At 38.5% G+C, this 24,040-nt stretch overlaps 1 protein-coding gene across 3 annotated transcripts in view; it reads right to left on the bottom strand.

The window, feature by feature from the left end:
* Window positions 1–24,040, bottom strand: part of PLCL1 (phospholipase C like 1 (inactive)) — a 337,835-nt gene that overhangs the window by 43,956 nt on the left and 269,839 nt on the right. For all 3 annotated transcript variants that reach the window (XM_025935332.2, XM_086719220.1, XM_086719221.1), the window contains 2 exons: window positions 10,317–10,392; window positions 8,124–8,233 (listed from right to left, as the gene is read on the bottom strand). In XM_025935332.2, the coding sequence (XP_025791117.2) occupies window positions 8,124–8,233; window positions 10,317–10,392 (186 nt within the window). The remainder of the gene's footprint in view (window positions 1–8,123; window positions 8,234–10,316; window positions 10,393–24,040) is intronic.

The following is a 24,040-nucleotide window of genomic DNA, read 5'->3' as shown; positions in this document are numbered from 1 at the left end:
CTAGCTATCATAAAACCTGATCCCATCTTTAGGTGAGAAAATCTAGCCCCAGAGAAGATAATCTAATGTTTAAAAATTATATTAGTTGAAGATTTTTAAACTCATGTCCAACTTCCTATACGTCAAAACTCTGAGATAATCAATTTTAAGATAAAATAGACAGGAACTCACAGCCCCAAATCTTGTTATTTTGTATGTATTACTAGAAAATATTTTCCTTAGACTTAACAGAATTAAAAGCTTTATTGAAAACTCTTTGTAAGTCCACATCTCAAGATTAATGACTTACAGCCTCTTCAATATTCCTGTCAGGCTCCTTTCTTCTCAGTGAAGCCTGAGGAGTCCTTACCTATAAGGACTTCACCTCTCATTTCCAAATCATCTCAGGTTTGCTATTCAAAGGAAGAAGATTCCAGGACTTTTGCTCTAATGGCTTAGGTGATAAAGGACAGAGTGAACATCTGAGAGATAGAGTTGAGGGTGTAGAGGAGTAGGCTGAGGAAGGAATATGAATAGGATTATAGCCTTTGCAAAGCTCTTGCTGGAGGCACTTCCTCTACCTCATCAAGTTGTGGAGGCTGGCAACATCTAGACTGAAAGCGAGTGAACAGTAACCTGGTCCAAGAGAAACAGGAGGAGGCTGGCTGGGTTCTCAGGGTGGGTCCAGGGTCAGGCCCTCTGCTTTGGTATTTTTGTTATTTTGTTTTCCTTTCCTAATTTCAGTGGTATCTGTCCAAGTGTTCAATTACATCTGGGGAGCTAATTCACGTGCTACCCAAACTCATAGGAGATGCATTGGTAATGAAGGAAGTTAACTGATGTGTTTACAAAAACAAATGCGACCTCCAGGCAGATAGGACTAGTTTTGTCACTTGGTCAATTCATTCTGTCTCCACCAGAAAAGTATGCCTGGGAAGCCAAACTGACAACAGAGTTGCTTGGTGAGTATAATGTCAGAACAAGGAGAATTGGTGTTCTAAAGCTACACGCTTTCAATGTACCTTTCTGCACTGTGGGAATATACTGCCAAGGTGATTGGAATTCTCATGTTATGTGGACAGGACACTTACTCTCTATAAGATAATAGACATAAAGCACTTAGTACAATACTTGATACATAGAAAGCACTCAGTTAATATATCATTATTATAGTACTATTAATATTCCAACAATATAGCATAGTGGGCTGACAGCATGGGCTCTGGATTTAGATTCTTGCTCCCTCACTCAGTACCTGTACGCCAATGGGAATGTTACTTAACCTCTCAAGCCTCAGTTTTCTTATCTACAAAATGGGTGTAGTACCACTAACTTCATAGCATTACCCTTAAAATGACTTAAGATGTTGTGTGAAAATCACTTACCTGCTTATTATAAGCAGTGAATGCTAATTACTAATAATAAAAATAACAATTATACAGCACTTTTTATATGCCATACACCACTTTATATATCTTAACTCACTTACGTGGTGTTTACGGGGTGTTTAAATCAGATGGGGACCTCAAAATGTGGGATGGTGATTGGGTGGAAGCTGGTGATGCAGAAGGTAAAAGGATTCACCTCAAGCAAAACGAGGTGATAGAAGTTTATTGACTACAACACAAGGGAATGGCAGGCAGGACAGCAAAGGAGAGGCAGTGGGTGGGGTTCGGTTTTAAAGGGAGAAGAGGAAGAGGTATGGCAATATATGGAATTCTCCCTTTTTTGGTAGCTGTGCCTAGTTGTAAGTAGCCCATTGGTCAGTTAGGGCCTGTGGATATACTGAGGTGGGTCACCTGATGGCCAGTCTGTATTCAGCCAGGGGAACACTGTGGGCCCTTTCTACATTGCATTGCTCAAGGCTGTTTGCCTAAAAATGGCCTCTACAATTTAGTCCTCATATAATCCTATGAAGTGGGTGTAATTGAGGAACCTCATTATATTCACCAAAATCTGTTCCCCTTCCTTGAGGAAGTATACACTTGCCCCACTCCACTGAATTCAGATCTGACCATGTGGCTTGTTTTGGCCATTCAAATATAAATAGAAGGAAACTATGATTCCATGTGTCATATGGCAGACCTAGGACAGAAGTGAACATATGGCAGAAGTGTTTAAAACCAATTTGTGCTTTTCCCTACCTCTAGGATTGTAGAAATATTAGATACAGTTCCTATTAGCTTGTGTTCCTAAAATATACTTGTTGTGTATGTCTTGTGATGGACATACAGTAGAGGCAAGAAACAAGCTATTGTTTTAAGTCACTGAGATTTTCACATTTTTGTTACCACAGCACAATCTAGCATATCCCAATTGACTCAGAAGCACAGAGACAAAAGGAAGTTTTTCCAAGGACACACAGGTAGAAAGTGTCTGGCTTCAGAGTCTGTACTCTTGATTCCTTTGCTTTAGGTTACTTAACAATTGATAGTATTATCAATATGAAGAATAGTTTATTATTAATGCATTGTTGTCACTGGCGGTCTGTTTCTAGACTTCCTAAACTGACATTCTTTTCTCAAAGAGTTGCCTCAGGAGGAAAGCTAGCCTTTCTCTAGCTTCTACTACAACAAGAGCCAACAGCTACCAGAAACACCATTGGAGAGGTTCTCAATAGACAACATAGAGGACACTGGACATGTCCCTTCTTGATATAACCTCAGAGAAGCCTCCAGGATATATGGTCACTATGGATACCAAAAGAGGCTGATTTGATACACACACACACATACACACACACACACACACACACACACACACACACACAGTCACAAAGAATGATTTTAAATGGTCATTTGGTTGAGGGTGACTCCATTCTTGCTATCATTCAGTCTTTCAGAGATGGATACCTCTCATACTTCTTTTCTCAATAACCCATCATCTTATTTCCTTTCTCCTGTCTCTCAACAATGAGACTTCAAGTGGTTTTGCAGGCTCTGTTAGAAAGTGTATTACCACACTGACATCCACTTAATTGCCCTTATTCAGCAATATTTCCCAGATATGTGACAGCCTGAAATTTGGGGCCTGAATAAGAGAATCTGCCTGCATTACAAACACAAGTACCCAAGGAGAAGTGAAAAGCTCCAGCCTCTCTCTGCTCTTCCCAAGAAAAATGAAAATGTTGCCAAGAAAAAGCAGAAGAAGCAAAGGCTTAAACAATAATAAAAAGCCAACAAGTCAGGCAGAAAAGATTAGTCATACCTAGTGAATATAAATCTACAAAAAAGAACTGTTTTTTTATTTTTATTTTAGACAGAGAGAGAGAGATAGGAAATCTCAAGCAGTCTCCATGCTCAGTGCAGAGCCCAACACAGGCTCAATCCCATGACCCTGGGAGAAATCATGACCTGAGCTGAAATCAAGAGTCAGGTACTCAACCAACTGAGCCACCCAGATGCTTCAACTGGATTTTTTTGTGTGGCACACACTGGAATGCATTAAATTACAAGCTGTAAATCTATATAGGGAAAGTATAAATACATATCAATTAATAGAAGTGCTCATTGATGAAGTAATTGTTCATCATAATTTATTTAATACATGTCATTCAACTAGTAATCAATGAAATTTATGAACAATAAGAAGTCAGCCACTTCCTAATATTTTTATTCCTTTTTAAGCTCTAGTGACCACCTAACTTCATAATTTTTCCTTTATAATAAAATGTTTACTAGTTATATTTTTTGAATATTATTTTTTATATATTTCTACTTGACACATGTCTAGCCTGGTAAAATTGATTTTTTCATCAAACTTTTAAAAATGTAAAGATAATTGAATTTAGTTCCTTAAAATGCCTAACAGGCCAAGTTAGAAAAATATATACTGGGAAAGCTCACTAAAATGCTACTCAAGGGTTCTTTCTAATTTCAGTTTTACAGGTGTGACTGCCTTACAATGAAGTTCTTTTTATACTTGAGGAGTCAAGACACTCTGGATGGAGTCCAAGCCTTTAAATGGATTCCACATAATAACACATTGTGTTTTCTCAGACATATAGTATAAATTCATATCTCTCTTCCAAAAGAACTTCAAAACTCTCATGAGTGAAACACTTCCAAAATTAATAACAATTTACTACAATAGGTTAACTAAGCCAGTGAAATTGTAGCATCTCTTTCTGGAAGACTTAAAGAACAGGGAAAATTCCCATTGTAAGATTTTAATATTATGTTAATAACCAAATAACACTCATTTCTGAAGGATAGCATGGGGAAAAGACAGATGGAAGTAACTCTTAATGTCTGATGGTAGGATGAGATGCAACTATCTTGGTCCAATGATTATCTAGAAAATATACTGAAGACTGAGTCATTGAGACATGTGTCATCACATCACCCCAAATAAATACAATGGCTATATATAGAATTTGATTCTGTGCTCAGCAGTGAAAGAGAAAGAAATGGATAGGAGGAAAATATTATAGTTGGCTATTGGCATATGGCCAAAGTGTGGGGAAATGCAAATGATATGCTAAGCAACTCCCTATTCTGGACCCATGTATGGTACTAAAATATGAATGGAAGGAAAAAAAAAAAAAACATGGATTGTTTCCAGGACCATCTTGACTTCAGCTTTCTTGCTGGATCCTAAGTCCTCATCTCTGGCTTGGAAAGTGTAGACACTAAGTATAATTCATATTCATTTTACTATAGAGCTATTTATCTTTGTCTCTGCCAATTTTTCTCTAGCTTCCCCTTCATTTATTAATATCGTATCAATGTAATACTGAATTTCAGAAAACATAAACTAAAGAATTACTTTTTTAGTCTCAGCTCAATGTACTTTAAAGCCAATGCTCCTTTCCACCACTCCTTGGTCCCAACAACCTTTTTCCTAGACGTACATTTCTCATTTTTTTCAGCTTCTCCCCTACTTGTTGGAAAGTACATTGGAATTAAATATTTTTAGCTTCACGAACCCATATATTCAACCAATATTCATCAATTCCCACTCCTTCCTCTAGTTAGTAGAGAGTACGTATATCAATTGCATGTAAGGAAACTTTTTCTGTTGGCAATGCACAACTTTATAGCAGGCCCTGCCATATTCTACCTATTCACTGTTTATGTCTCAAAAGTTTGGTTACTGCTTATTCAACCAGTTGTAAGCAATATAAACTGAATCTAGAAAACTAAGAAAAAGGGGATTTATTGGAAGACTTTAGAAGCTTGGAAAATCAACAGGAAGGCTGGAGAACAAAGCAGGAATTAAGAGTTTCACATTCAAGATACAAGAAATAAAGGGAGGGGGGTGCCTGGGTGGCTTAGTCAGTTAAGCATCTGACTCTTGACTTGCTCAGGTCATGATCTTGTGGTTCTGGAGATTGAGCCCTGCATCGGGCTCTGCACTGACAGCACAGAGCCTGCTGGGATTTTCTTTCTCTCTCTCTGCCCTTCCCCTGCTTCCTCTCTCTCTCTCTCTCTCTCTCTCTCTCTCTCTCTCTGATATAAATAAATAAACACTTAAAAAGAAAAAAAGAAAGGGAGAGTCTTAGAGAGGAGGATCTTCTCAGAGAGGCATCATTGAACTAAACAGTCTCCAAAAGAGCCTAGTCTCTGTCCCTCAGCTAAAAATTCAAACTCCAAGAAGGTCATTTGTTCAGCACTGTGGAAAGAGCACCTGACTAACAAGCCCACCAAATGCAATGAAGGAAAGGAAATACTAAAAGTTTGGAAAAATTCACTATTCTTGTTTAAGTTCCTAGCACTCAAGCTGAAATGCTAGCAGCTAGTACATTAGCTACAATAGTAGAATATTGGTCATGTTTCAAAAGATCTGTCTTAGAATGGCAAGTATAGTATTTGCTCAGCCCAATCTAGCAACCAGCCCCTGTCACTAAACCAAATAAACACAGAACAGTGAATGTGCTTAAGTCACAGATTAATACAGAAATAAGAAATTGCAATTTAAAAATTAATTATTAAAAGACTTCTAAATAAAATAAGAAACAAACAACAAACTTGTTCCTACAATGTCATCTTCGCGTGGCAAAAATAATAGCATACATACATACACACACACACACACACACACACACATACACACACATATATATTATACATATAACTATGTATATTATTGTTATTACTTTATATATGCACATGTGTGTATACAGTGTCTAGTTTTATGCACTGTGACTTAGACATTTTGTATATATTACTTCATTTAATTCTCACAAAACCCTGAGTATTAATATTATTGTCACTCTAGGGGCCTGTAGGAGGCTCAGTTTGTTGAGCATCTGACTCTTGGTTTCAGCTCAGGTCATGATCTCATGGTTCAGTTCATGGGATCAAGCCCCACATCGGGCTCTGAGCTGACACCTTGGAACCTGTTTGGTATTTTCTCTCTCCCTCTTTCTCTCTCTGCCCTTCCCCAACTTGCAAGCACGTGCTCTCTCTCAAAATAAACTTTCAAAATATATATATTATTGTCACTCTAATATTATTGTCAGCCTTCAGAAGGATCATACAATTTGGTTAAAGCCTCACAGCTATCAGGCAATGTGCACACAGAGCCTGCCTCACCCTTGCACTAGGCTGCCTAGACTCAGTCACATGGATTGAGTTTTATGGGGAGCAGAAGGACAGTGTAGTAGAGACCCCAGACATGAGTTGAAACCTCAGCTTTGCCATTTACTAGATGAGGGCAAGAAGCTTAAACCTTGCTAAGCCTCAATGTCCTCATCTGTGAGATGGATAGAGGCATACCAGGGTCAGCAAGAGTTGCTGCAAGGGCACACCTTTGTTGCAAAGAGGAAAGGGAAAATGTATATAAACTACTTAGCTGTGAGCGCCTGTCACATATTAAGTGCTGAATAATTGATGGCCATTATTGGTTATATGTCTGTCTCCCTTGGTACACCAGTCCTGGAGGCCCAGGTATTACTCTTCTGATATTTGTATCCATAGCTCCTTTCTCAGTGACTGGCACATAAACAAGACCACATAAATATCTGATCAGAAAGTGTTTGAGTCAGGGTTCACGCTGACATGTTGTCTTCTAATATTATAAAATAAGCCCCTCTTCATATTAATGCTATAGCTCCTCCCTGCTCATTAAGCAAATGATGCCTATTTTCGCTCATCCCACCTCCTGCTTCCAGACTGTTGATTCATGAGGTCAAGGTCTGTGCCTCTTTCGCTCTCCATGGACCCTCAATACCTAGCATAAAGTCCAGTACATAGTAGGAGGTTAGCAAATATTTGTGAACTGAATTTTTAAGAAACATTTGTAACATGTCTTACAGTTCACCTGGCACCTCCTCATAAACATATCTCTTTGGCACCAAGCTGTCTGGGTTCAAACTCCACCTCCATTGTTTGTTAGTGGAGTGACCTTCGGTAATATACCTAAGCTTTTAATGCCTCGGTTTTCTCACCTCTAAAATGAGAATAATAGTAGTATTGGGTTGTTGTGCATATTAAAATGTTAGTTTATTAAAGCTTGTAAAACAGTATATGACATATAGTAGATGTTCTTTATACATTGGCAACGATTAATTTTTTAATTAATCACGTTTGTGGCTATTTTCTTCTCAACACACTGTCAGAAATAAATTATTCCAACTGCCTAAATCATCTGTCCTTTCACATAAGAAAATATGAAAAGTGGCATCTTTACTTCAAACTCCTAAAATTAATTTTCAGCAGAGCAAATCATAATCTCAAGAAACTGACTTCCAAAGCTATTTGCAAAAATAAATATATTTATAGAAACTGTTCTTAAAATAAAATAATCCTAAATGGTTCCAGATATTCTGAGGTTTAAAGCTCTTCCAAATCACTTGTGCTGGATCCTTCTCCCACAACATTTGGCATTATTCTTGCCACAGACAAGAACAGCTATATTGACATGAACAGCAGAGTCCATGTGAGTAAAAACACACAAGCACAACCACCAGGCAGTGGAATTAGGTCGTGCTGTCCTCTGTCTCCACCACAAACCTCATTTGTCCTATTAGGGCAAAAAGTATGTCAATCTCCCCATCACTTAGAGCATGAACCTGGTGATTTAGGCCACATATTACTTAAAAATTCAAATCACTGCATTTAACCACTGATGTTTCTCTACACTTTGGAGACATGAGGAGAAGAATAATAAAGGCAAAGAAGGTCCCTGGGAATTTCATTTACCTTCAATACTGTAATGTTCCAGGCAAAACTCTCAGTCGCCTTGTTGAGTTTTCTTCCTTTCAAGCCTTCTTTCGCCCCTAGATTATGAAGTTCCTCGTGAAATTCCATCCCTTTGAAAAGAGAACATGTAAGAATTCTTAGTATGATGCTATTTCAGAAAAACATTTTATTATGAAAAATGTTATTATTTCCCATGCCTGCCCTTCTCTTATAATTTTGAAATCCCTGAATTGAATGCTCCTTCTCATTCTGTTCATCCCCACCAATGGCTGTCTTTAGGGGCAAACTAACAATAATGGATGCATTAGACCAAATTACCTTTGAAACAGCCAGGAGGCATAGATATAGACATAAGAAGGAAGTTAAGAACCAAATTCTTCCAAGAGGGTACATATGTCTTGTTTGTCTTCTACCTGGTTTTTACATGAAACAGCGTAATGTGCAACTGATAACCGTATGTGATAGATGCACTTATTCTACTTTTCCCTATAAACCATCTCCACAGATTGACAGTAGATCCTGGAGCCCATGTGGATAACAAGGTTAACCGACAAATGTTGAGTAAAAATAAAAACATGTTTTGTAAATAGAGTTCCTGGAAATACCTAAATGTTTCATATTTGAGAATGACCTTAAAATTATGTTTAGCTCAACTATTTCTTAAGAAGCTTGAATACTATAAAAGATATAACTATCCTCAGAGATGGGAATCACACTTTCTTCTGGACAGCTTATGCCATCTTTGGAAAGCTATACCTTATGTCAAGCCAAAGTCTCTCTCCCTGGAACCTTGGTGCTAGCTAGATCCAGACCTGCTAGGTCCAACCTCTTTTCCACTGTGCAGACCTTTAAATATTTGAAGAAAGATGTTAGATAAAGTCCACTGGAGTCTTCTCTCCTCCAGACTGAACATTCTAGCACGGTTCAGCTTTACTAATAATGTCTCTTCTCTAAATATGACATCCAGGAAGATTGCATATTGCATATTGCATTGCATCCAGAAGAGCTTGTAGGAACATCATATTCAAAGTGGGCTTGAAGCAGCCCACACAAGGTAGGGTAGCAGCCCACAAGGCTGAAGTAGCCCACAACCCTCTTTATTCTAATTACTCTACTTTTATTAACGTAGCCCAAAACCACATTAACCTTCTTAGTGTTAACATCACAAATATAGCACATGGTAAGAGCATGACTGTGGAGCCGGGCTTACCCTCTGGCTCTACCACTTTACTAGCTACATAAGCATGAACAAGTCCTCTCTGTGATCCAGTTTCCTCACTGGTGAGATGGTGATAACAAGAGTGTTTACCTCAAGGGATGGTGGTGAAGATTCAATGAGTCAACACATAAAAGGCTCTCAAAGTACTGCCTCACATATAGGAGCATTATATAAGTACGTGGGATCATTTCTGTGCTTTTTGTCAACAGAAACAGTTAAGTCTGTGGACCAAGTCAGCAAACAGCACCATTTTTAAAGTCTGGTCTGGGTTCAAAGGTCAGCTCTACCTTGTGTTAATAGGCATCTTGGGTGATTCACTCAATCTCTCAGAATCTCAGATGGTTCATCTACAAATTGGATATAATGGTGATTACCTTGTAGAGTTGTTATAAGGACTAAGCAACATAGTGTATTTGCACAGTATATCATATGCCAATATATCAAGCAATTGTCATTATTGTCATCTCCTTCATCCTATTTATTGTGCGTCGGAATCAAGGAGAATATAAATCCAAGAAAGACAAAAGTATAGAATATGGATGAAGGTGAATATAAATCAACAAAGGGGTACCCTCACAGAGATGTGATCCATCCTATCCTTAAAGAAAGAATAAATTTAAAAGGATGACTAATAAATGAGGCCAAAGCCTAGAAGATTAATAGGATTATGGTTCAAATTGTAAAAATGAGGTGGTTCTTAAGGAGCAATGTGTAGTAAAAACCACAAAAGTAGATTCAGAACCCCTCACCTCTCTAGACATCTTCAGACATTACCCCCCTATATACATACAACCCACCTACTGTCACCAAGACTTCTTCTGTACTAAACAAAGACTTAAGTTTAACTCAAATTTATAGCTAAACTATGGCATAAAATATTTGAATTTTAAGAGTAAAAAGTGGAAACTTGAAAAATCTACCAAGAATTATCATTAAGTTTCTAAATGAAATGGGGCAGGAGTTGGGGGGATTACCTGCTTTCTGACACTGCACAATCTTTTCCTGGACTGTATCTGCCATTTCTATGAGAAACCGGCTCTCTTGAATCATCTGTCACAAAAATAAAAAAAGGTGGTTGTTAGCAGTCCTTAAACTGACTCATTGGAAAGACAACACACAGAGAGACTCTCCTGATGCTGGCAGTAATGGGGAATCATGGCCCTGACCACAAGAGGTAGGAGACGGAGGGATAACGTGTGCTCCAACCCCCATTCATTCTAGCACTACCACTAGAGGCACCTACCTTATAATTGCTTCAGTCACGTAACATGCTTGGCACATCATGAGTGCCAAATAAGTAATTGCTAAATAGATGTATACACATTCTTTCAGCCCCAGATCACATTCAGGAACACCTCTATTCCATCGCCTCACTCCAAACGTAACTGCAACAATAAGGCAAGTGGTACTGGAACAATAGCAACAAGAATCAGAATAAGGCATCACCTAGTAATGAGCTAAAGGACTACTGAACACATCAGTGAAGTTAGCAGCTTGGATTTGAGTGGCCCCAAAATGGTGGAGGTCTGGTCCTCCCTCTAAAAGGGCTCCAGCTCCACTGGCAAGAATGAGGAGTGGGTCAGATTTCAGAGACACCAATTATTCAACAGAGCTTGTAGGCAATAACACCAAAATGGTGTCCCTGACCTTTACATTTGGATAGAAAGCAAAAATGTCCAAGGAATAATTAATCTACTGAATGAAGTAGGGGAAATAAGACAACTATTGGAGAGATGGAGAGAAGAAAAATCTGTACGTGAAGAAGGGGGAAGATGATAATCAGTAAAGAAGTTGTGATCAGGATGACAAGGCCTGGGGGTCCCTTTGAAGAAGTGACTAAAGAAAGGCAACCAAGAGGCAAACTAACACTTCTTGAATTTCCAGCCACTCTTCTACCCCCAATAAATGCTGTCCCATCTCATCTGGCTATTCTTTTTTAATTTTTTTTTTTTAACGTTTATTTATTTTTTTGGGACAGAGAGAGACAGAGCATGAACGGGGGAGGGGCAGAGAGAGAGGGAGACACAGAATCGGAAACAGGCTCCAGGCTCTGAGCCATCAGCCCAGAGCCCGACGCGGGGCTCGAACTCACGGACCGCGAGATCGTGACCTGGCTGAAGTCGGACGCTTAACCGACTGCGCCACCCAGGCGCCCCTCATCTGGCTATTCTGTGTTTTGTGTGTCTGAATATTCTGAAGGGACTTTAAGGCAGAATGCAAAGTAGACATGAAGGTCTGGGGTAAGACATCTTTCATAATTAAGTGCTGTTGAACAGATTAGTCTTGTATAATCACTGACAAATATAAAGTGGTTTATGACTACAAATTTTAAATGGAAAAGAATATTGAATCACAAATTTGTAAGCACTGTGGTAAGTACATGGGATATGATGCATTAAGGAGTAAAAACAGACACATCTCTAGCTTCATGGAGCTCAGAGTCTAGCAGGGAAGTCTACTCAAATGCATGAATGAAATGGGATAATTAATTCAACCAAACAAAATTCAATTACTCATATTTTCTGCCTAAAGTAGTAGTTGAAAGTAACTTATTTGGAGAGTTAAATTGACCATCAAAACCATAAAAATAGATACCCAAGAAGTTCTAGACTGAGTCAAACATTTTAACTGCATTAACTCTTTCAACTCTCAAAAGGAAGTGGAAAGCTAGTGAATAACAATTTACGAAATGACTAATAGTAGCCTAACTGACTAAAGCTTCCAAGTGAATGAAACTGATAAGCAGAAAAAGATTAAATATGAGGGCAATCTGATTCAGTCTTTTCTAAGCTTAGCATCCATGCATGCAACATCAATTGAGTTTTATTATACTTTCAAAAGTTATATACTGCAATAGTTAAGTAGTAGACAGAATATTTTCATGAAATTCAAGCAAGGGAAACATTCATAAATAATGGACATATTTTGTGACTTTACCATAAGCAAAATAGGTAATATGATATACATTTTTAGAATCATTTAATTTTAAGACCAAAAGAATCTTAGATATCATGGCCACCCCCTTAATTTTTGTTTTAGAAAAAAAGAAGTGAAGAGTTATAGAAGTTAAGATTCTTGTCCAAAAAATAGAACTAATTAATTATCAAGCTGGAATTGAAATTGCAGTTTCCTGGCATCCACTTATTGTCATGAAAAAAATAGCACCCCTCTGATTTTGTCTGCCCTGCCCATACTCCAGGAGAGAATGCATGCCTTCAAATACTTGCAATCTTTTTGAGAATAAAATATAGCATTTCCAAAGTCACCTGGCCCAGCCTGTCAGAAAAAAAAAATGTGTGAGCATGCCCATAATCAATCCATTTCAACCAGATTCAAATTTGCCCTTTTTAAGAAAAACTCAAAAAAGTAACAGGACTGATAATTTCCTTTATTAAATCTTGATTGACATCTTACACTCATTTCCCTTGGTTTTGCTCTCAGTAGAGAACATGTTCTTTGATTTTAAGAAACTATTAATTTGTGGCCAGTTTTCTTTGCAGTATTTTACTAAGTATCTCCTCAGTGTTGAGTATAAAAGGAATATAACTTCTGCATCCAAAAACACCATAGCCTCTTTGTAACAACCTGAGAAGGAAGTATCCTCTCTGTCATGGCTACCCTTCTACCTAGACTTTCAAACCCATCTCTACTGCTTCCCTCAGGAATCTGTTTCTAATGATTCCTTCTTTTTTTTTTTTCCAAAATTTCCACCTCTCTCCCGCCTTTTTCCCTTCTCCACACAACATCTCCTACTTTAAAGTAAGCAAAACAAAAACAATAATAAATATTCTATTGGCCTTTGAATGGTTGTCCTCATTAATCCTTCCTTTAAAAGTTAGCCCGCATTCATTGTTTTGACTCATGCAAGACTCCACCAAGACCTTCAAAGTTTAACCTTGGCCTCATGATCAACTACACCTGGCCAATCCTTGGTCTTCATTCATTCCCAACTCAGCAGCTGACACCTCTGATCAGCCCTCCGTCATTTCTGGGACCTTGGTTCTTTTCATGCTTTGCTCTTTCTCTGACTTCTGTACTACCTCTTTCTCCTTTTTTATATCCATACATGTAGGAATCCTCCCAGCTGCCTGGCCTAAGCTCTCCACTGTTTCCTTTCATCGTTATCTCTCCTCTTAGCAATTCCATCCGTGCTTAGAGATATGAAATTTGTATTCATGCAGATCCCTTCAAAGCCAACATCTTCAACGCTCAGCTCTCTCCTAAATTCCAGATTCATACCTCCAACGGTGTATAGCAGTGGTTTCCAAAGTAGGGAGGTACATGTACTCTGGGGCAGGGAGCACAAGATAATCCTTTGAGGTGTGAGGAGAAACAATGAGGACTTTTATTCACATTTATTTAACCCATAAAACTAGCAAGGAAATTAAGCTTTATAGACTGATCCTGCCCCCCTTGCGAAATCAAGATCAAGTATCTCTAAGGTGGGAACTGAGGTAAGACGAAGAAGGTAATTCCACATTAGGTAAGGGCTGACAACAGCACTCATTTATTAGTTTCTTCCAGAATATTTCAACTTACATATGGCTGTAAAGTAGTAGAGTAAGTACCACTTATATTTTCTTGTTCTAGATAAACTAAGCCTTCCAAATATGCATTCCTGAAAGGAAAATGAAGATTACATAAGCACAAGCAAAAACGTGAAGATGGCAGAGCAGCTCCTCGTTCTATTCACGCCATGATTTCTTTCTCAGCAACACTGACAAGTGATAACAATGACAGTCGGATCAGATCAACATATTCAATCACACTGGAAGAGCAAAAAGATTTATTTCTATTATTCATAAGTAAAACTTTTAAAATCCAATGCTGATTTCTATTCTTGATTTCTTTTACACTGTATGAATTGGTATGTTACTGAGTTTGTATCATTTATGAATGAATAAATTCTCAAAATATTTTTACTGAGGAGTTGCTGGGCCCTCTCTATTCGGCTCTCTAGATGCCCTCTCTGCCATGCTCTGGGCTGGGGAAGTTGATCTCTGTGGGCAACATCAAGCAGGCTCCCTTGCCTCTGATTCCTGTTAGGATTGGCCAATGGGACCAACCTGCAAGGGATCAGGACAGGAGGCGGGAGGAGAGAGGTTTAGGGCAGTTACTCCTTGATCATCCCTTCCCTGCCAGACTGTGGCTCCATAGCTTCCTCTATACAAGGCCACAGCTCCTGTCAAGTGGTCCCGTTCTGGCAGGTACCATATTACTGAGTGCCAGGTATGGCTCCTTCCCCTTTTCCTTTAGGTCTGCAAGTGATGACAGCTTTCTACTGTTGCTATACCTGTGGTGCTCACCGCCCACTGATGCTTTACTAACCCATACCCATACTTTTATAACCAAAGCCCTCATTTACTCATTTAGTCACCCCTTTGAGTATGCTCTCTGCAGAGAACAAATAAGGTGGAGTTGCTTACTATCAGATAGCTGTATCTGTAATTTCCAGCATTCTCTGTCTCTTCCAGACACCCAGGTTCAGATCACCAACACACTCTGCCTCACTACATCCAGAAGGTGAGCTCCCACATTCTGTCAGTCACCAAGTCTTGCCTAACCTCCCACTTTTATCCCTTTGCTTCCTTCTTTATCACAACACTCCTGGTTTAAGCCTTCATTCTCACTCTCTAGGCCATCTTTCAAATTCTAATTATCCTTCCAGAAGCAGCTCAAATGTTCTTATCCTCCATTTTACTTTCCCTGCCTCACCCCATTCCCACCTCTACTCCTGCCAAAAAGTGTAGATCTCCTATTTTCTCCAAGCGCCCAAAACTCCCTTGGAGACACTCAAAGATGGCTTTGAATCCCTCTTGGCTACTGGCAGGTTCTGGTCCTTCCCACCTCACTCCCTCCAAATATCACTTCCAGAATCATCGTCCAAAAGCATAGCACTAGCTACTTCCTAGATTTGTTATTTTCTCCTTTGCCTGTTAGATGATGTAAAATTTTCTAACTCCAAGTTTGAGTCTTCTTATTTGCCTCAGCAGCCTCTTCCCCTATGGCTTCCCAATTCTCCCAGGTCCAGGTGTGGCTCACACTTCTCCAAACACACCCCACTTATTCCTCCTTCCTCAGATTTCTTTCTATTAGGGAAGTCTTCTGAATAAGCCACCTCCCTTGGTCAAAATCCCATCAGCCTCAAAACTCACTCGAGTGCCCCCCTCTTCCACTGGTGTCCTGATTTCCCTTCCTCTCCACCTCTCACCTCCAAATCCCAAGAACATTCTATTTTGTTAGTCTGTTTACAAAATGTCTTATTTTCTACATCAAGTTACAATTAACTGCTTACTTACATTATCTCTCACACTTCATTTCTCCAGTAAAGTGTAATTCTAGTAGATCATTTACTCATTTGCCTTTATATCCCCAGATACATCAATTCATTTATAGAATCACCTTTTCCCTATTTCACTCTGTGATCTTTATTTCTTCTACATATCGATTACCCACACATTTACACACAAGAAAGTATTTTATTTATTATTGATCACTTCTCAAACCTATAATTGTCTTTTTGAACTCATTTCTTTTTATCTCTAGTCTTTTTTTCTAGGCTTCTCCACTTTTCTATAATCCAATATGTTCTGAATTCCCCTTCAAATAATCCTTTTAATAGGATTATACCTATAGAAAATACACTACTCAAGTATTAGAAAATACATTTTTAAACATTGTTACTTATTTAAGGTAAAATAAATCAGGACCAAAACATTCAATAAACTCTATGATTCAAGTTATCTTAAAAATCCCCCAAATAAATATTTGTTCACCCCAGAGTGTAAGAAGTTTGTATTTCCCATTGTCTAACAGATCACTTTGTAGTGAGATAGTCAAGTGTGATTTAATTTTCCACACAGAATATCTCAATGAGATATTCTGGATAACCTGAAATCCTTTAGTAATAAAAGTCCTAACTATTACTCTGAAAATACTCATCATCAATATTCCCAGAACTTAATATCATTGCTCATATGGACTTTTCTCATAAGAGCTTTTGATCATTTTCTCTATGGTAACAGCTTCCATTGTATTTAGAAAAATAATTTTATTCTATTTTCTGCAGTCAACTTTCAGTTAGTAGTTGTAGGGAAAACAAATAAGATAGATGGCCAAAATATACCAATAATTCCAAACCAAATTTAAATCAACAACTTCAACCTCTCCCCCTGGCTTTATATCTAAGTTGTAAAGAAGGGGAAATGGTTGATTTGCATTTAATCTCCTTCCTAGGTCTCTACAGATCCTGACAGAAATGAAATGTAAAATGCAAAAGCTAAGGAGAGAAGGTGAGAAGCATGTCCTCATAGAATCTCCTTGCTGGGTAGTCAGTGTACTTATTCAGCCAAAGGTAGGTTGACTCAGTTGATAGAATCTGGCAGCATGCTGGGTTTACATGGAGGTCTCAGCCTCAGCTCCCAGTTGCCTCTGTCTGTTGTAGTAATACAAAGAGTTTTTCTTTGGTTCTGTCACATGAATATCGCCTCATGGATCTTATTTCCTTACCATGGCTTTGAATCTAAAAGAATAGAAGACTTATTCAGACAGAGATTAGCATTTCTTTAAGCATTAGATGTGTCCTAATCAGTGGTGTGTTTTCAGTTAAGACCAAAATCATTTATTTAAAATAAAAATTTTAGGGGCAACTGGGCAGCTCAGTTAGTTGAGTGTCCGACTTTAGCTCAGGTCATGGTCTCACAGTTCGTGAGTTCGACCCCACGTTGAGCTCTGTGCTGACAGCTCAGAGCCTGGAGCCTGCTTCAGATTCTGTGTCTCCCTCTCTCTTTGCCCCTCCCCCACTAGTGCTCTGTCTCTCTTTCTCTCTCAAAAATAAACATTAAAAAAGTAATAAATAATAAAATAAAATAAAAATTTTACCAAAGGGGGATAGTAATGCTTTTACTCAGGGATGGACTAAAGTGTCCTACCTGTGTGAATAAACTGTGCTTCCAGCTCTTCTCAATAGGGAGTTTAGGGGCACCTGGGTAGTTCCATCATTTAAGCATCCAACACTTGATTTCGGCTCAGGTCGTGATTCCACAGTTCATGAGTTCAAGCCCCACGTCAGGCTCTGAGCTGACAGTGTGGAGCCTGCCTGGGATTCTCTCTCATCCCCTCTCTCTGCCCCTCCCCCACTCACACTGTCCCTCTCTTTCTCTCTCTCTCTTTCAAAATAAATTTTTAAACAACTTTTAAAAATAGGGAATTTAATTGCCTGGGATCATTGCAGAGTCAATGTAACCACTGAATGGTACTAAAAAGATCAATTTTTGTCATATCATGACTCATAAACCTTCCACAGATTCCAACTTTCTCCTGAGTATATTCAAATTCTTAGAACCACAGAACTTTATATTTACAAGTCACCTTCCGGACCATCTATCATGGACAACACCATTTTATAAGAGAAAAAATTGAGCCTACATGGGCTTTCCTAAAACCAAACAGCTGGTCAGTGAAATAGTTTAGACTAGAACCGAGGTTCATGAGGAGCAGATCTAAGCTTATGAGTTGCTTTGTGATACTGATGTTATATTAAAGTGCAGAATTTCCACTGCAAGTACAAATTTGTGATAAATGTTAATAAAGTAAAATTCACCAAGTAAAGTATCATAAAAATACATGTTTCCCTGACTACTTCTCCTTCCGCATCTAATTTGCAGCAGGCATCAACCAACATAGATATTCTTCCTATCAAACCTAGAGAGAAATATACTCAGTGGCATCTACTGCTCTTTCAGGAAGGAGTTATCAAATTTGGAAAGTTAATCACTTAAGAATATGCCAATCTGCTCTAGACCTATTTTGTTCTCTCCTCTTAAGAAGACTGAGGGGCGTCTGGGTTCCTCAGTCAGTTAAGCCTCTGACTCCATTTTGGCTCAGATCATGATGCCCCGGTTCGTGAGTTTGAGCCCTGCGTCAGGCTCTGACCTGACAGTTTGGAGACTGCTTGGGATTTTTCCCTCTATCCCTCTCTCTCTGCACCTCCCCCGCTCAGGCTCTCTTACTCTAAGAAAGAAAGAAAGAAAGAAAGAAAGAAAGAAAGAAAGAAAGAAAGAAAAAGAGAAAGAAAGAAAGAAAAGAAAAAGAAAAAAACTTGAAATAAGACTTAAATTTTATCAAACTTGATACCTTTTAAAATCAAATATATATTTACATATATATTTGCCAACTAGAATGAACACAACTTCCTTCAATTTTTAATTTCTTTAAAAGTTTTAAATCCAATGGATTGTTAATAAATTGGCATCTGTTGATTTTAAGCAAAGTCAATCTTATTGAGACTGTTAATTTCGGTGAAACAGATACACATATAAGGCCAGAACATTTGCAAGCTTACTGGAAGTCCACTGCATTTGATGTATGCAACAAAGTATTCTCTGTCCTGGGATTAACTCTATGTTACATTTTCAAGCCTCATTCATGATGATACAGGACAAGAGAACTCACACAGAGCAGGCCAAACATTTGTCTCCACATCCATAACAGTGATAAGATCTACTTCAGGGAGCTGCTGTCTGCATAGGGGGATCATTTTACCTTTTCTTTTCTCCAGATGTTCTATTTCCATAATATAGTTGTCAGCTATATCTTGAATAACCATTAGAAATGTTTGTTTTTGTCTCCACTATGATTAAATTTTAAATTTTAGTTCATTCATAAAAAAAATTGTCAGGTTACTAACCATTGTGAACCAACTCGAGAATTTCACTTGAGTCTTCAGAAATGCAAAGCACACTTTGAGGATGCGTGCACAATATTTCACAGAGATCTAGCCTGTGATGTAGACAGCTTATTGATTCACCTCTGAGGTCCAGTGTCCTTGGAATGCTGGTACCAAGTGGAAATGCTGTCAACCTTCAAGATGTTGACACTTCCCCCAATATGCAAAAAATGTATCAGAAGACATTGCTACACCTACAAGTAGAAGTTTCAATGCACTGAGCATATGATACCTTGTTTTTAAATAAGCAGCTCTATTTGAGCACCTACCAGCAGGCTCTTTTTTTTTTTTTTTTTTTTTTTTTTGCATCTATTAGTATACAGTTAGCTTTTTGAAAAGCAAACCAATATAAAGTTCTACACAAATTTCACAATGAGAGAGTGATAGGAGAGTATCTGTGACTTACCTAATTTCAATTCAAATTGATTTCAATAAGTAAAACTATATTGAGAGACTGCAGACATACCACAACTTTTTCCTTTCCTGAGCCTCAATGTATCTTTGTAATAACACTGACAACCCATTATGTTCCGCTTAACTGATAACCTGGCAGCATATTGATTCCATTACAAGAGTAATTAAAGATAGCAATTAGTTCTTTTTGCTAGATTCCTGATCATGCTAACAAAACCAACTGTTCTCCAAATCATACCCCCGACTGACTTAGTAAAAGATTAAATAACCCTTGACCCACGTTCTCAAGATTGTTTTTGCTTTCTTTTATATCGTCAGAAAATCTGTTGCTCTTATCATAGTAAAGTTTTAACTTTTATGTTAATGTTAAATAATTCAGCACAGAAGTCACCTTCAGAGAATACTTTGGGCTTATTTTTCAGTTGCAATCTCCTGTAAGTATTCCACCTCTGAATGTTGTATTCAAAACATTAATTACCTAAAAGTTTTCACATTAATTTAAAACACTGAAAAAGCCCAAATATGTTAAGCAAATACTTCTTGATGATTCATGAAAAAGTAGACAGGTCAGAACATTAGAAAAGAAAAAATTCAGCTATCTGAAGAAAAAAATCATATAAAGGTTGGACAGCATTTTTCTTTTAAAATTAGTTGCAGATAGGGACTTCTCATTTGTATCTGCTACTCCTTACGAAGGTTCTATCATAACCTGAGAATGTACAAATAAGTGGCCCATGAGTAACAAGGGTCATAGATCCTTGAATTACCTCCCCAGTGCTCTGGAGTAGACCCTGGGCAGAAAGGCTAGGCCTTCTTTAGAGAAGGGAGAGGTGAGTGAAAATAAAAACATTCTAGAGAGACAGAACGTTTTTCAAAAAAAAAATTCTTTGCAAATAAAATTCTGTTGAGCATGGAGTGGAAATGGGGGTGGGGTGTATTACAAGTCACTGTGGGGGCGCCTGGGTGGCGCAGTCGGTTAAGCGTCCGACTTCAGCCAGGTCACGATCTCGCGGTCCGTGAGTTAGAGCCCCGCGTCAGGCTCTGGGCTGATGGCTCGGAGCCTGGAGCCTGTTTCCGATTCTGTGTCTCCCTCTCTCTCTGCCCCTCCCCCGTTCATGCTCTGTCTCTCTCTGTCCCAAAAATAAATAAATGTTGAAAAAAAAAATTAAAAAAAAAAAAAGTCACTGTGAAAAGTCCATCGTATTACTTAAGTTCCTTAGACTCCATCCACTTTAGGACATAAAACATCATCTGCTCCACTATGTAGATGTTGTATGTCTCTATTCATGCCCCCCCCCTTTTCAAATTTTTTTAATGTTTATTTACTTTTGAGAGAGAGAGAGAGAGAGAGACAGAGTGTGAGTGGGGAGGGGCAGAGAGGGAGACACAGAATCCAAAGCAGGCTCCCAGCTGTCAGCACAGAGCTGACGCAGGGCCTGAACTCAAAAACCGTGAAATCATGACCTGAAGTCAGACACTAAACCCACTGAGCCACCCAGGCAGCCCACTGTTCCTGCCCTTGTAAGGCGTTAAGTCCTGCCTTCTCATCAGGATTTTTTATTCCTCAAGGATAGAAATTTTGATTCATACCATTTCTCCCCCTCAGCAACTTGCACAGTAACGTGTCTAAGACCTGTTTATTGAGTTGACTAATCAAAAGCTTAATGACTTATACAAAATGATATATTGAAAGAGAAAGTGTTGTTTTTTGTTGTCAAAGAGTCAAAGGCCCATCATGCTTTACAAATAGCTATTTGTGCTGATAACTGTCTCTGTTTATTCGTCTCTGTATTGTACAAAATCTACTAAAGTTCTTTATAGTTGGTATGTACTGAATGTTATGAATAAATTCAATAAATGACTCTTTTCTTAATAAGGTCAATTTTGTGAGAAGTTAGGACAAAGGGCTGGACTTAGATTGATGGAGAGTGAACTAAGGCTAAGAAGGCATTCTAGGTGGTATAGAAAGGAGATACAAAGGATGGAAAATAAAAAGGAGGTGGGAAATACGTCAGCTTAACTGAAGGAGAGGGTACAAACAGAAGGAAATGGGAAATGAGATTGGCAAAACAGCCAGCACTGGTGGGCGAAGATTTTGCAAGTCTAGTAAAAACTCAAAAATAGAATTTGAGAATGATTATTCCAATTGTTGAATTAGGGAAAGGTAGAGACTAAATGAGGGACTAGTCAACCTACTAAAAAATTCAGGTAGGAGAAGAAGAGAGTCTGGTAAGAACCTTGGCTAAGTCAATATAAGAAAATAGATACATGGGGCACCTGGGTAGCTCAGTGGGTTAAGCATAAGACTCTTGAATTTGGCTCAGGTCATGATCCCAAGCCCCACATCAGCCTCTACACTGAGCATGGAGCCTGCTTCAGATGTTCTCTCTCTCTCTCTCCCCCTCCCCCTTTCTCGTTCTCTCCCTCAAAAAAGAAAAAAAGAAAATGTACATATGAGAAAAACATGAGGAAAAAAAGCAATGGATCTCATTAATATTGAATTATAAATTAAAAGACCTTATTGGAGTTAATAGAGAGAAAGCATTTGAAATGATTTAGAGGAACTGAGGATGATTGGCAAGGTGGTATCTTTTGCAGTGGTCTGGAAATGGTAAATGAATACCTAGGAAATAAGAAGATGAACCAGTTTTTGACCTATGAAATTTTTGATGTTGGTTCTTTAGACACCCAAGAATGTTCTGTATTCAAATGTAGCAATGTGACTAGAGTAAAACATTAAGGTTGGGGCTAAAGATGGGTTTCAAAAATAATATGAAATCGACATGCATACAAATACTATTGTAGAAAGAAAAAAGTCCTATCTATTAAAACAAACTAATTTTGACAGTGTCCTACTGAAATTATAAAGTATTTTCCAAAGAAATTGCCCACTGTTGCAACTTCATGTTAAATGATAAAGAACATGAAAAAAAAAATTTTTTTTTTAAAAATGAAAAGGGGCGCCTGGGTGGCGCAGTCGGTTAAGTGTCCGACTTCAGCCAGGTCACGATCTCGCGGTCAGTGAGTTCGAGCCCCGCGTCAGGCTCTGGGCTGATGGCTCGGAGCCTGGAGCCTGTTTCCGATTCTGTGTCTCCCTCTCTCTCTGCCCCTCCCCCGTTCATGCTCTGTCTCTCTCTGTCCCAAAAATAAATAAAAAACGTCGAAAAAAAATTAAAAAAAAAAAAAGAACATAAGAAGATCACCAGCCACAGACTCATAGGCCTGGGATGGACCTTACCACGTCACCTGCCCTAATTGTAAGCTGCTGGAACACAGCATCTGCTTGCTATACCTTCCAGAGCATTCAAACCAGTGGCTTGCACATGGGAGGAACTCAGTCAATGTTTATAAAATTAAATATCTCCATGCTTGGCTCTAACACTGGGCAGCTCTTTAGGTAACCAATTCCATTTTTTAACAGCCCCAAGAATTAGACTATTCCTAACAACAACAACAACAACAACAACAAAACCTTACATCATTTTTATTTGTAAAACATAATTATATTGCATTAGCAACCTTAAAAGACTTGACAGCGACTCTATATTTCCTACTTCAGTGGATATTTTGTTTGTTTGTTTGTTTTCACATAGAGAGAGAGAGAAAGAGAGAGCATGAGTGGGGGAGGAGCAGAGAGAGAGGGATCAAGAGAATCCCAAGCAGGCTGCACACTGTCAGTACAGAGCTCGACACAGGACTCAGTCTCCAAACAGTAAGGTCATGACCTGAGCCAAAATCAAGAGTTGGATGCTTAACCAACTGAGCCACCCAGGAGCCCCAATTTTCTTAGAGAAAGAGAAAATCCAGAGTGGGCAAGTGAAGCTTACTCTTTCAGAGACCTGGGCAAAAAAAATAAAAAATTAATTAATTAAAAAATCACAGTGCAATAAAGGAACAGGTCACTTAGAAGTGGTGCTCTGGCTTTCAATTATATCCTGGGGACAATTTCTGAAAATCTGTCCTGGTGACCACAGGACCACTGAAATGGCAATGTAACAAGCCTAATACCAATGGCCCTCCACCGTGGATCTTTAGTTCAGGAAGGAGGCATCAATTCCACCTTCAGTTTTTAGAACCCATTCTACTTGCCTAAGTTATTGATTAATAATGTTCCCAGTTTGCTTTAGTGCTTTTCAGAAGCTGTCCCATCCCACCTCTGGCTGGGACATGTATTTGCTATCAGGAAAATCACCTCTGCTTCAGCTGCCCCAAATATCAGACAGATGTTTATAGCTACATCCCTATTCAGAGTATTAAGGGATATTGTAAACAGCATTGTTCTTAGGAAAAATTGTAATTCTTTGAACAAACTCACCCTCAGCTAACCCAGACTTGAGGAACACTCTGTCATTAAGATCTCTTCCTTTTCCCAGGTAAAAATTTGTTGCAGGACAGGATCTGTTACGTTCACTCAAAGCCACAAATTACTGATAACCCACTGTATTATTATTCATAGCTATTTTTTTGCCATTTAAATTTTTTTAATGTTTATTTATTTTTGGGAGAGACAGAGTGCTAGCGGGGGAGGGGCAGAGAGAGAGGGAGACACAGAATCCA

Source organism: Puma concolor, chromosome C1, assembly GCF_028749965.1.
Source record: "Puma concolor isolate L17-30 chromosome C1, mPumCon1.1.hap2, whole genome shotgun sequence".
Classification (NCBI taxonomy): domain Eukaryota; kingdom Metazoa; phylum Chordata; class Mammalia; order Carnivora; family Felidae; genus Puma; species Puma concolor.
The sequence above is the reverse complement of the archived record's forward strand: the minus strand, read 5'-3'. Positions and strand labels throughout refer to the sequence as shown.